Raw genomic sequence first — 14,070 nt, 5'->3', positions numbered from 1 at the left:
TGACTGGGACTTTTTGCTTCTGTATGTGCAGGTAAATGATTAGGTTTCTTACTGTATCCCAGGATGCCACTGGCCTTCTTGGACAGAAGTGCACATTGCTGTCTCATGTTTGGTTTGTTATCAATCAGGACTCCCAGGTCTCTCTCTGAAGAGCTGCTCTCCAGCAGGTCAATCTCCAGCCTGTACTGGTGCATGGGGTTATTCCTCTCCAAGTGTAGGACTGCACTTATCCTTGTTGAACCTCATGAGGTTCCTCTCTGCCCAACTCTCAAGCCAGCTGAGATCCCACTGAATGGCAGCACAGCCTTCTGGTGAATCTGATAGTCCCCTCAGTTTGGTGTCATCAGCCAACTTGCTGAGGCTCTATACCCCCATCCAGGTCATTGATGAAGATGTTGAATAAGACTGGCCTCAGAACCAATACTCTACTGGCCACAGACCCCCACTATTCCATAATGCTGCTCTAATTAGGATATGCATTCTGCATCTTTCTGTGGGAAATACATCAAAATACACTTTTTGTGTTCCATGTGTTCACTGTATTTGTGAAGGCCTTTTAAAATAGATGCTTCATTCTTCTCAGCTAAAAATAGGAATCAATTTGCTGATTATTTTCTTTTTTGTTTTCTCTATAAAACTTCAGCAAAAATGTTGAGTTTCCCTTTGCTGTTAAATATAAAAGCTTCAAGGTTTCTTTGAAAGTGAAAACCGATAGCTCAGCTCACAGCACTTAATTGTTGCCTTTGCTATTGCCAGAGTCAATACTATGCAAGTAACACAGACAGCGCAGGTACAAGGACCAATTACATGTTTATTGTGTCACAGATGGTAATTTAGCTTGCTCATACTAAAACTTAATGAAACATTTATTATTATATTTTTGTTTACCCTGTTATTTGAGTAATTCGGTTTGTAAACAGCAAACCATTGTTATATGCTGAAGCTCTGTGAATCCAGCCATGAGCCTTTGGGCTATAAGCTTCAGTGTAAAAAGTAAGGCAAAATGTTCTTTGACTTGATATTTCTTTTCTTCTTTTCACTTTATCTTTTGCATCTTGCACTTTGCACTTCAAGACTGGTTTCAGTGCAAGGCCAAAAAGTTGTGCAGATGAGACGTATTTCATTGGACACTTCAACACTCTTTTAAAAAGCAGGCAGCATTACAATTCTGCAGCACGTGGTACGGAATGAAAGCTAACGTTCAGATACTTCAGTTCTGAATTATTGGAAGATAAATGGATATCAAATTATTAAGTAAAAGAATTTGAACACCATTAGAGGCAATAAATTCCCATAGGAAAATAATTTGGGAAATGTTAAGGGCATTAATCACCACGACTTTTTCATGAACTATAACTTGTTCTGCATTTGTCTGCAATTATTTTGATGTAATGCTTTTTATCAGTGAATAGTTATTCAACTACCTAAAGGGATTTGCAAGATCTAAACTCTCAAATATCTCTCTTGTTTATCTCTTTCAGTTCATTTCTTCCATGCTTTTATGAGTCACCGAATTATTTCAAAACCCAAAACACATTTGGGTGACTAGCTTACTTACAAAACAACCACCGTAAAAGAGGGACTCAGATCGGACTATTAAACTGATAACTGTAAATCTAAGTTTGTGTAAAAGCCTTTTTTATAACTTATTTACGCATGACTTTCTCACATAATTGCTGAAGGGCTGGTATTGATCTTCAAGGGGAAGGTACTCTTCAGTCCCTGCAACTGCAGAACTTGCCTTCTGAAGGCCCAAAATGGTTTAGCTATTAGTGAATCCAGAATGTATTTGTCATAAAGAAATTACTTCTTACCTAAAAACCAATACAATTCTGTCATGACGCTGTAACTCAGAATGCCTTTTTTTGTTGTTGGTTTTGAATGGTTTTTGGAGTTGGGAAAGCCTATTGGCTTTCATTCACTTTCTTTAATAAGAGGAGAGAAAAAAACAGGGGAGTGGAATGGATTGGAAACAAGTCTGTTAAAGAGATACAAAATGTTGCTCTGGGGAAAGAAAACAGGCTATTTGCAACAGAAAAAAATGGGTAATGGAAGACCAGTTGCAACAGAAAATGAGCTATTGCCTTCACACTGGATGGGGTGAACAGAGGTCTCAGCACAGAGGAGCCTCTTTGGTTTTCTCATGAAACATTAATTGGCCACATCGAACTCCTCAGAAAAAAAAAAAAAAACACATAGGACACTTTCTCTTCATATGCTCATAGCACATACAAAACACTTCTGTTAAACTGTGTATGCCAGCAGCCTCTTGGCCGATACACCTCTTGTGGAAGATGTAGACAAGCTGGTGCTGAAAGCCTTTTTTTTTTAATCCTGGGGAAAGCCAGGGGAAGGAAATTAGTGCCACATCTGTAAGACAAGCCTCAAAACCCAAGAACCACTCTTTTCCTGCTTCACTGAAGAAAGACCAAGTATAGGCCACAATACTGTATAGCTAAAATGTTCTTGTGAAAAGAAAAAATAAACCCTGGCATACAAACTAAGTGATTGCCTTATATTCATTCACTAGCTTAACCCTTGCACAGCACCCCACACAGTTACTAGAATGTACAAGACTGTCAAACTCCAAACATCCCTTTATTATCTCCTGTTTCTTACACAGAGGCCACAGACCTTTGTAGGTAGCAATGAGAAAAAGGGTGTCAGGGTCAACTCCTTAATGGGGTACAAGCAAGAACCAAACCCAGCACAGGCCATCCCTCACTGACAAGGGTACAGATGGGTGCTGGTGACAGTCTACCCACAGTCTGAGACACAGTGAGTGACAAACTGCTCCAGGGCCCTTCCACGCAGTCCAGCCCAGAGCAGGAGGAAACAGGGCTGATGACAGTGCTGGAGAGAAGGTTAAAATACAGTTTCAAGGACCACATGGGAGGTAGGTACACCCGCAGATATTGCTCAGGGCAGGAAGGGGCGGTTCAGGGCAACTGGTACCCTCATGCCCCTGAAACAGTATCATTCACCTATAACATCTGTTAGTACAATACCCACGCATTTACAGTAAAGAGAAAGCTGGAGGTATGAAAATCTTTATCAAGGACAGTGGGGCTGTTTCTGGGTTTTTGCCTGTTACCATTGTTTGATTTTTTTTGCAACTTGTGTTTCTTTTTGATAATGTGAAATAATCTGAACAATTATGAGGCTATTAATAAAAAGGAAAAGCAAGCCAGCCAACCATATAAGTAAAAACGTGTTATGCCCTTTGAATTCCAGAAAGTATGCAGGAGCAAGCCAGAGGCCTTGTCCAACAAACCACAGAAAGAGAAGCAGCACAGCACGATGTTTGGACATCTTTACACTAGGCATTATAAGGGGCAAAAGGCAGAGATACCAAACAAAGTACTGGGATGTGCATACTTTGTTAAAACTCACAAAAACAGTGGTGTGTAGGAAGCAACAGAAGGCAAGGTCTCTGTAAAATGCTATGGACACAAACAGGAGCAAAAGCAGCTGGGGCAAGAAAGCTGCAAGCCCGAGGGCAAAACTCCATTTGCTCTCTGCAGTTAAGTACAACATGTAGAAATAGGGGGAGAAGTTATGACGGATATCCCTCCTGGTCAGGTGGTAGAGGTAGGCATGCTCCAAAAACTCCCAGCCATAGAGGTGGTAAAACCCAACAGTCAAGGCAGCCAGCACTGATCCAGTAACTGCTCCAAAGAGCAGCACGTTGCGGTTCAGCATCTTTAGGAAAAGCTGCCCGAGGTACACTAGCAATGCAGGCTTCGCTTTCCTGTCACAGCTTGTACCCACCGCCCTGTCCCCGCCGCACTGCCTGCTCTGCAGGTGGAACGCTATGGGCAGTGCATAGGTCAGCGGATATATCTTCATGTGCACCGCCAGGCCATAGCACACGGCGGCCTTCCCCACACTTCCTCCCTCCACCAAGTACAGGGTGGCAAGCACCAGCAGCGCAACCAAGGCCTCGGCGTTGCCCCGGCTGGAGACGGCCATGGGCAGCGGGTTGAGGAGCCAGGCAGCCGCGCAGCACCCGCAGGCCGGGCCGGCGGCCACTCCTCGGCGCCGCAGGTCCCAGTACGCGATGGCGCCAGCCACCAAGTCCCCCACCACGAAGATCAGCTTCCCGAAGGCCTCAGCGAGGTAGACGTTGGGTGTCAGGAGCCAGGCCAGGAGTGGGGTGTAGCGGTAGGTGGCCCGTCGGTAGGGTGACCGCCCCTCAGTCACCAGCCTCGCTGCGTCGGTGAACACCCGGTAGTCGACGTCGGTGTACCGCAGGCGCATGGCACGGTCCTGGTGCAGGCCGTACAGCACCAAGCCCAGCCTCGCCAGCAGCGCCGCGCTCAGCACCGCCCGCAGCCCCAGCCCCGGCATCGCCATCGCCCGCCCGCTCCCAGGCCGCTCCGTCCGGGAGCGCGGGAAGAAGAACGGCGAGCTGGAGAGAGGTAGCGGGAGTAGAGCGCGCAGCTGCATGCGGCAGAGAGAAAGCGACGGGCACCAGCGCTGGCCCCACTCGGGCCGCGCTTCCGCCTGCGGGGGGGGGCGGGTGGGAACGGAGCAGAGCGCATGCGTGCGGCCGTGGGCAGTGGCGCGTGCGTGCTGTGCGCATCGGCGGTGTTGCGGGCTGCGTGCTGCGCTGGGAGTGTGTCGCTGGCTTCTTGCCGCTGGGCGCTGCTAGTGCTGGGCCGCTTTTGCCGTCGCTGGGGCGGCGAGGCGCTCCCCGGCCCAGGCCCCGCGGCCCCCCAGAGCCCGAGTTCGGGTGGGGAGCTGCGCCCGTGGGCGTGGGGCTGCGTGCGGTGCTGTGCGCCCATGCCACAGTGGGGCAGAGGGGGTGGTGTGGTGGCCTGATGTGTTTATCCTATTGGCCGGCGGCGGTGCCTTGCTGCACGGAGCGCGACTCGCAGGTCTGGCTGGGAGCCTGCCAGAGGACGGACACAGTGACCGAGAGACTGAGGGAAAGCTGCGGCGCCTCAGCAGCCACGCTGCCCCTGCACCTTCACCTCGTCGAGGACAGGGAGCAGCACGCAGCGCGAATCCCTAGGGCTCTATGGGCAGAGAGGCAACATATGCAGTAGTAGTTCAGTAAGGAGAAGGAAAAATAACAGCTGTTATTTACCTTCTACAAATAGCTGTGTTTTTCCTAGATGCATGAGCTCTCTCTAAAGCACAAAGTTAAGCCTTCTGTCTGCAGTTCATTTCTCACTGCCTGAGATCAGGAGCAGTACCATGCAAATCGGAGCTTAAGTTATTTACAGCATAGAAGCTAATTCCACTCTTAGTTTGAGTGGGGTTTTATGTTTTTTAAAATAGTTTTCCTATCTGGATATTTACCACAGATTGTATCTCATATTTGAATTTTGGCTGACCGAAAACCTGGTATTGTGTTACTTACCAGTATTACGGGTTTCACACAAGACATGAGTAGGGTTTTTTTTTTTTAAGATACTGTACTCATCAAAAGTGGGTTTGCTTGTTTAGTAGCTAATTGCAACTGCATTCTCTTTGCTGAATGTTTTCATTTGGGAACATTTTGGGAGCTGCAGCATTGATGGCTCGCATTGCTTACAGAAAAGGATCTGCTTTTTCTGTGTTCTGGGGACAGTCATCAGAAAACTGGGAACAGATTTTTTGCATTTGACATAGAGGTCTTGAAGGGTGTCCTATCTGTTCAGCTGTTCAAGGGACAGAAGATATTTTTGTCGGTGTGCACACAGCTATTCAGTTTCATCTATTGAGACTGTTTTATTTGGCATAATAATATAACAGTGTATAGGCTCAAGAGTCCAGTGAGAGCAGAATAGTAACTACCCTGTAGAATCCCTTTTTTTTTTTTTTTCCTCTGACTTGTATAGGTCACCATATATTTACATAGTCTATGTAAACTGGACATCTTCAGGAAAGCTCAATAAACTCCTTCATTAGCTCACTGTGAGCTTAATTAAATGACATAAATCCTAAAACTGGTGGTTGAGTATTTTTGGGATAGGGCATGAGGATGGTTTCTCCTTCATAAACAACTGCCTGCTACTCCTGTTATCCTTGGGAAGATGAGAGACTGGTAATATTTTATCCCCTTCCTTCTGTTATAAATCTCATACTATAGTGGTTGAGATTTTTTTACAGAAGGTTACATCATCTTATCCCTTATTGTCCCTAGAATGTCCTCTAGAAATGCTAGGAGGTAGAAACTTAGTAAAATTACTGGGACCAAAATAATTTGATTTTCTGTGAAACTACAAGTCTAAGCAAAAAATATGCATGTAGAAACTCCTAAGTTTTTGTTTCAGGTTATTTCTCACAGATAATTATTTGTGCCACCTGCCTACTTTCTCACAGGATTGTTTGCGATTCTTCTCTTGTCAATTTGGGTTGAATATGGTTTATTATTTTAGATCCTTTTGAGGAAACTGTTTATTGTCAGAACAGAATACTGTTTATTTGCTGAAGGGCCTAAGTTTAATGATATTGATTAAGTAATACAAGATGAAGAAATAAACTTGGGAGTTTGCAGGTGTCTTAGTTTTGGGGGTTTTTTTGTTTGTTTTTGACAGTCTATTTTCAGGCAAGTCTTTTTTTCTCATCTGAGGTTGATGGAAGTTGCGAAGCTGTCCATAGTGACTGTCTGGATTCTGAAAAGGTAGACAATTTAATTCTAAAGGGTTGTGAAGTTAATAAAACACAAAAGCTACCTTAGCAATTGTTGAATGTACTGTGACTGTACAACACTGCCTGGACTGGAAGAAGAATTGATTATCCTTATCAATAATTTAACATCTTGAAAATAAGCTCAAAGCTCTTCAGAGAATTAAGGTTTGGCTCAAAAAGCTTTTGGCTACAGATTTGATACCGGCTTGCTTAACCTGATTTGTCATGTACTGTAGACTTTAATGCAGGAAGGAGAGCAGTCTTATTAAAGTTATAAATCTGTTGTTCCTGTAAAATGCTGCTTTTATTTATAAAAGCCACCAGGAACCGCTTTCAGAAAATGCAACAAAATAAAAACTAATAGAACGTCTGGGACTGGTGCTGATTGATTGCAGTGCACATGAAGATACAAATGGTATGAACAAAAGTGTGGAGTCAGCTGCAGCCACGGTAAAATATTAGCTAAACAGGAATACATATATATGTGCACAGGTGTATAAACAGCTTTTTCCATTACTTACTGTGCATTCAGTTTACACAGTCTCAATGTTGGTACCATCAGGTATTTTATTAACTTGTCATATCTGTATGTGCTTCTGTTGCATTCTTGTAAAAGGGGATCACAAGATTGATCTCAAATGTTAGCTTCTCACATCTCACGTCTTCTGTAGTGGGGGTTGGACTAGATGATCTCTAATCGTCACTTCCAAACCCTACCCCCTATGATTCTATGAACAGACTGCTTCGGCAGCACCAGGAAGTGTATTCTAGAAAGTATCTTACACTTTCTGTCATTACTTGAGATTTACACAACAGTAGTAGCAGTTTAGTGGTTTTGGTACCAAATTTGTAGTGGTTTTGGCTGGGCCCGGTTTTTTGGTAGCAGGGGGTCTACAGGGGTGGCTTCTTTAAACAAGAAGAGTTGCCAAAAGCTTCCTGTGTAGCTCACAGGATAAGGGCCAGTCATTCTAAGCTGGGCCCTGCACCTGACCCAGGCCTGGCCAATTAGTGATTGAGGTAATGCCTTTGTGAATAACATATTTGAGAAGGAGAAGTTGGCTGCACAGTTGCAAAACTCCAGCAGCAACAGGGAGGGAGAATGTGGAAACATCTCCACAGACACCAACGTCAGTGGAGAAGGCGGGGGACGAGGGTGCTTAGGCACTGAAAAGGCTCCCCTGTGATATGTGGTGAGGACTATGGTGAAGCAAGTTGTCCCCTTGCAGTCCGTGGAGGACCACCAGGAAGCAGAGACCCACTCGCAGCCCGTGGAGGATCCCACGGTGGAGCAGGTGGAGGCTGTGACTCTGTAAGAAGTTCATCCTGGAGCAAGTTCCCGCCAGGACCTGGGAGTCTGTGGGGGAGGTGCCCATGATGGAGCAGGTTTGCTGTCAGGACTTGTGATCCCGTGAGGGACTCAGGCTGGATCAGTCTGTCCCTGAAGGACTGTTCTTCTGGTGGATGACCCACGTTGGAGCAGTTCATGAGGAGCTGCAGCCCATCGTAAAGACCCACGCTGGAGAAGTTTGTGAGGGACTGTCTCCCATGGGATGGGCCCCACAGTGTAGCAGTGAGAAGTGTGATCAGGCCTCCTCCGCTGAGAAGAAGCAGTGGCAAAGTCCATCTGGAATGAACTGACCACAACCCCCATCCCCTGCACCGCTGGAGGGGAAGGAAAGGGAGTCCTGGGAAGAGGCGGAGTGTGGGGAGGTGTTTTTAAGACCTTTTTTTCTCATCTCCCTGATCTTATCGTTTCTTTAATAAATCAAACCTTTTTTCTCCCTGCCCGTGATGCTAATTGCCGAGTGATCTCTCCATCCTTAGCTTACAAGCCGTTTGTTATATTTCAATCTCTCTCCTGTCCAGTTTAGGAGGGGGAGTGTTTTTATGACTGTGTGGACATTGGGCTAAACCACCACATAGGGCTTTTCTATCCACACCATGGCAGAAGATTAGTTTTGATGAGGGATAAGCTGAGGCTACTTTCATTGACAAATCAAAGATAAACTTATGCCTAAGAACTAGTTTTGATGGATACAGCTGGGCTAAATATTGGAGGGGCTAAGAGATTACATTTGAGAACTTGGAGGAGAATAAGGAGGCTAGTGAAAGGGTGTGAAGAAGTTGACAATGAAGATGATTCTGGTAGCAGTGCTTTGAAGTACCATTAAGGGGGATGTGGTCAGTAGCAGTGCAAGGAGGAAGAAATCAAGTGTTGGGTTAGGCCTAGGAGGCTAAAAGAGCTTAAATATCTAAAAAGTTATAGAAGACCAGTAAGAAGCTTCATAGGAGGAAGGCAGCTGGGGGATCCTTTCTTAAATTGTATTTTAGCTCATTCTACCGTGGTCTCAGGGTGCGGCATTTCTCATGCAAGTCTTCTGCAGGTACCTAATTGTTAATGGTTAGCTATGCCTTGAGATTTTTTGTTGAATTAGGAGATAAAATTTAATCATAATGATTAATAAATTTTTAAATAATCTTTATTATATGTATGCTGTATATATGTGCTTTAAGTTTATATATGTAAAAGGTGGTAGAAAAGCTGAGTAAGATAATGTAGAAAGGAAGGTCTTGGACAGTAGATGGTATATGGTATTTAGACTTCTAAATGAGGAGACTGGTGTGCTATAAGGTATTAGACTTTCCTTTTAAATTTCTTGGAGTTGGATCCCAAAATGTTTCCTACATGAGAAATCCTCCTGCTTAATATATTTATAAACTGACAGTTTTTGATAAGGTGATGAGTACAATCTGTTTCTTTCATCACATGAAATTTGGTAGAAAAAGTGACTAACACTTCTATTAGATGTTTTGGTCTTGATAAAGTGATTTTGCTAATGTGATTGATACCTTTCAAACATTTGTAGTGTGTTAAACTTCAGGTTTTATTGGCAAAAGGGAAGTACAGTTAAAATTATACCATTATGATTATGCCATTTCTATGCTAGTACTGGAATGAACAATACAGGAGGTTTTGTAAAAATAAGGTGAAAAAACACATTAGAACTCTTCATAGAAGAAAATCCCAGTTGTAAGGCCACCACTATTCCCTTAAGCTTTTTCTGTTAACGTGTTTGCTTCCAGCTGCTGGATAAATCTGTACCCTTATTCAGATATTGTGCTAAAAATGTGGCTAAACAGAGAATGTGATCTGACATGTATAGAATTTTTTTTTCACCACATTAAGGTTTTGCACAATATGCTTTAGGTGGTGCTTGCAGAGTTCTGCTTGCAGTGGTTATGCTGATTGTATGTTAGTTTATTAGGTAAAACACTAGTCCTTCAGGGAAAATAAGTACTGGATAAAAATGAGTCTATAGGGAAACATGTTAAAAATAGAATTTCAGAAGGATATGGTTGAGAAAACACATATGGCAGGTTAGTCAGCAAGAATAAGCCCATTGAAGTATGATGCTGGCCTAGAGAGAGATTAAAAAAAAAAGTGTCCTGTTTTTATTTAAGGCCGTGGTATATCTGAAGTGTGATATGGTAAAAAGAGTTACCTGCTTCTAAGGTGGGCAGTGCCCAGCTCTTTCACTGCCTGACTTGAAATGCACACAGAAGTGCTTTACCCCTTTTTACATGGCTGCTGTAACACTAGTTAATGGGTCAGACAGCCTGGTAGATTAGGATTCCAGAAGTGGGAGTATACAACAAAGAAATGAATTGAATTCCCTCTGCTTTGTTGCGGGTTTTTTTTTTTGTCTTCTTTACTTCTGCTAACAGAAGAATGCATAGAGAGAACTTCTGAGAGCCCAGGCAGGAGATAACTGGAGCCAAATGCCAATTATGGATTCAGGAGACTGTTGGAAGATGGAGGAGTTCCTGGCACAGGACTGCTGGTTTTGACCATTGTACAGTGTGCTACACTCCCAGAAAGCCTGAGTTTCTAGGACCTGTAAAATGTAATTGTGTGCATCATTTCTTGCCAGCTTTTGAATATATTTCAGCATAGAGAAGGCTGAGAAGGGATATTGTTAACACTTACTTACAAGTATTTAAAAGGTGGGTGTCAAGAGGATGGGGCAACACTTTTTTCCATTGTCTCAAGTGACAGGACAAGGGGTAATGGACAAAAGCTGGAACACAAAAAGTTCCACTTAAACTTCAGGAAAATCTTCTTTACCGTAAAGGTGATGGAGCCCTGGCACAGGCTGCCCAGGGAGGATTTTGTAGACATGCATATACATATACTAAAGCTATATATATAATATATATTTACTGTAAGTGCATAAATTTTTACATATATGCATGTTAAGCTTACTTAAGAAGTGATAACTGTGTCTTTCTGAATGTCTCAATTTGTTAATCTCTTTCGATAACTATCTGAAGGAGCAGAAAAAAAGACAAAAACTGTATCAACCTCTGCTACTGAGCTTGTTCACTGCCTAATGCTACTTTCCAAACAGATGACACATAGATGTGAAAAGGCATGAGATGTAATTGTCAATATTTTTAGATGTAGGTCTGAGTTACATTGGCTCAGTGATTGAAGTTATAAGTTGTTCAGGTGCAGAATTCTGAGCTGTAACTCACATGTCACAGGTGCTGTGATCGAAGCCGGAAGTTTATCACCATCCCTTGAAACAGCACAAGCTGGCACTGGAAAACAAACAACTTCTGTGAGTACCTTAGCTGTGGAAACTTGTCCTCTTCTAACTGTCATGGTTTGACATGACAGCCGTTTCTGGTAAGAGGGAATGGGCTATAAAGATGGGTCCTCTAAGAAATTGCTTTGAACTCTCCCCAGCTCTGAGCCAGACCCTCTTCTGAGGCTAAGCCAATTAGGCACCTCCACGATCACTTTTTAAGAAGAAGCAGCTGGAAGAGGAGGGTTCTTCCTGTTTCTTATTGTTCTGTCCTTCCTTCTTTTTCAGCTGGTGGTGGTGGAAGGAGTTGAGAGAGAGAAGTGACCATGCAGACCCCAACGTCAGTGATGGAAGAGAGGAGGAGGTGTGCTGGAGCAGAGACTCCTCTGCATCCTGTGGAGAGGACTGGTGAAGCTGAGATTTGTTTGCATTTCATTGAAGACCCTGTGCCAGGGACTATGCCCAGAGGAGGCCATGTCCTGTGGGAGGGATCCTGTATCTGCAGAAGCCATAGCTGCTGGGAAGAACCCACACCAGAGAGGTTCGTTAAGGACTGTGTCCCTAGTGAGGGACCCAATATTGGAGTGGGGAAGTATGTGAAGAGTCAGCCTCCTCTGAGAAGTGGCAGAGATATCTGAGACTGACCACATCCCCCGTTCTCTACCCCCCTGAGCCGTTGAGGGGGGAGGAGGTAGAGATATCGGGAGCAGTGAGCTGGGCCCAGGAAGAAAGGAGGGATGGGGGAGGGAGATCTTAAAGTGCTGGTTGTAATTTTCTCATCATCTTGCTCTCTTTTTGCTTTTTGTTCTGTTCTGTTTCTTGTAGGTAGGAGAATAAACTTTCCTTATGTTCCTCTCTTAAGTTGAGTACTGGAGTCTGTTTTGCCTAGAACTGTAATTGGCAGTGAGCCCTCCCTGCCCTTGTCTCAATCCACAACAACCTTGGTTTTTCCTCCCATCTGCTCTCTTAAGGAGGGGGAGGGTGGATGGGGAACACTGAGCAAGAGACTGTCATGGTGCTTCATTGCTGGCTGGGCAAAACCGTGATGCTAGCTGAGATGACAGGTTCCATGGGATTTAAAAACATAAGACTTTTGATCAAACCTTTTCCTGTGGCGAAGAAGCAGCCATAGCTTCTCTTAGTCTTTCCTGTCCCCTTCCCTGGACTTCATTTTCATGTGTAGTAGAGGGCTGTAAACTGTCATAGCTCCTTTTGCAGACACTTGAATGTCTTTTCGTGCTGTGCTCTCCTCTCTTGATCTCCTAGCTAAGAGGACTAAAATAAGAGCTTGTGTTATGCCAACACATCATAAATAGAAAAGTAGTATGATTCTATTTAATAAGCAATAGGTTTTGTGGAAAAAAGTGAAATGTAGTTTATTTGCTATTGCAGGTTTGGGCAATATAAAAAACTGTATATTCATAATAGAATTCTGTGTATCGCTTGATATGTTGTGTTTCAGTGTAACTAGAATAAGCGGGAAGATTGAGCATGTAATGTTAAAAAACACAGCATATTTTTAGCAAGTTCATGTAAAATTTCTTAAGAGTTTCTGTTGGAAAAAATGGTTGGAAATGATAGAAAGGATTAGTTTACATAACTGCTAAGAAAAGGTATGCCATCCTTCAGAGTGAGTATTACACAAGATACCTGAGATCAAAGATACAGGCACTTGGAAGGGTTTAAGAACATTTTCTTAATCCCAGGAGTTACTGTGCAGCATAATTTTGTAAACTCTGGAGGAAGAAGAACTATAGGAGGGGGGAACTAGATCTTAATTGATGGTTTGATACAAACCACTGTGGGTCTTTGTTTGTTTCATTGGGGTTTTTTTGGCGTAGGTTAAAAAAAAATAAATTTATGGTTTGTGTAATTATGTTGAGTAACAGTTGGGAATTCTGTCTGGAGAATTCTGCCAGGGGAGTAGAGTGCTCAAGTGCTTTGCAAGTTTAGGGAGGAAGGTGATCAACTCTAGTAATTGCTTCTGTAGCAGGAATTCAAGACACCAGGGAAGTACTGTTAACTTGAGCATCACTCCTAAGTGTTGTGGTCAGAAATCGTCCCTTCTTCCAGAAGGTGCAGTGGTCCAAATATGTTACTGCATTGTCGCATACCAGACTTTTATACCACGGGGCTGTTTGTGTTTATAGTTACTCACTGAGATAAGAACAAGTAAGTCTACTTGCAGATGCAGTCTCAAACTGAATCTCACATGTTTGGCTGAGACAAACAGTAGAGACTACCCTTACCACCTCTGTTTCTTGTGCTTTTAAATATCATAAGTATTTTCAAGTATGTAGTAGTACCTTTTTTTTTTTCCCCAGAAGATAACAAAAATTAGTTCTAAGTCTCTGCTGTAGACAGAGCAGTTATATCATTTTATATAGCACTAATTTTTAAAATTACTGAATAAAATCAATGGTACAGCTTCCTGGTTTTGTTTTCATGGTCAAAAATAATCAATGGATCAGAGAAGTTAATATCTTAGTTTCTTTTATATTACGTGGCCAAAAAAACCTTATGAAGAGATGCCTTTCCTTCTCAAGGAAACATCTTAAAGTTTCTTTTGTCAGTAGTCTTGATGATGTTGCATTTACTTTCAATAGCAGGTACAAACATTGAAAAGTAAAAAAAAAAAAAAAGAAAGAAAAGTCTCTTGACCTTCTTTCTTCTTGATGATGTTTTGATCTGGTCACAGTGAAAACAAAGGAAAGATAGGGCATAGTTCAGAGTGGGTTTGGGGGTCAGCAAGAACACCTACTTCCCTTCGAACGATTTCAGCTATGATTGGGGAAATCTCACATGCTTGGGCAAAGGCTTCTTGTCCTACCACCTAATTTTTTATATATATATATAAAGT

The 14,070-nt window shown here is 43.2% G+C and overlaps 1 protein-coding gene and 1 long non-coding RNA gene across 2 annotated transcripts; one reads left to right on the top strand and one right to left on the bottom strand.

Annotated features, from left to right (window-relative positions):
* Positions 1-662: 662 nt before the first annotated feature.
* PIGM (phosphatidylinositol glycan anchor biosynthesis class M) lies at positions 663-4,498 on the bottom strand. Its single transcript, XM_061989931.1, has one exon. It carries the CDS (start codon positions 4,447-4,449, stop codon positions 3,091-3,093), a length of 1,359 nt encoding a protein of 452 aa, XP_061845915.1. The 5' UTR covers positions 4,450-4,498; the 3' UTR covers positions 663-3,090.
* A 5,961-nt stretch (positions 4,499-10,459) lies between these two features.
* On the top strand, positions 10,460-12,014 carry LOC133624891 (uncharacterized). The gene is made up of 3 exons (XR_009818181.1): positions 10,460-10,526; positions 11,167-11,243; positions 11,499-12,014. It is a non-coding gene; the product is annotated as an uncharacterized LOC133624891 (long non-coding RNA).
* Positions 12,015-14,070: the final 2,056 nt, after the last annotated feature.

Source organism: Colius striatus, chromosome 2 (genome assembly GCF_028858725.1).
Source record: "Colius striatus isolate bColStr4 chromosome 2, bColStr4.1.hap1, whole genome shotgun sequence".
Classification (NCBI taxonomy): Eukaryota; Metazoa; Chordata; class Aves; order Coliiformes; family Coliidae; genus Colius; species Colius striatus.
This window is presented reverse-complemented; position numbering and strand designations above follow the sequence as displayed.

Coding starts and splice junctions, on each gene's coding strand:
- PIGM (XM_061989931.1), bottom strand. CDS start 4,449: ATGCAGCTGCGCGCTCTACTCCCGCTACCTCTCTCCAGCTCGCCGTTC.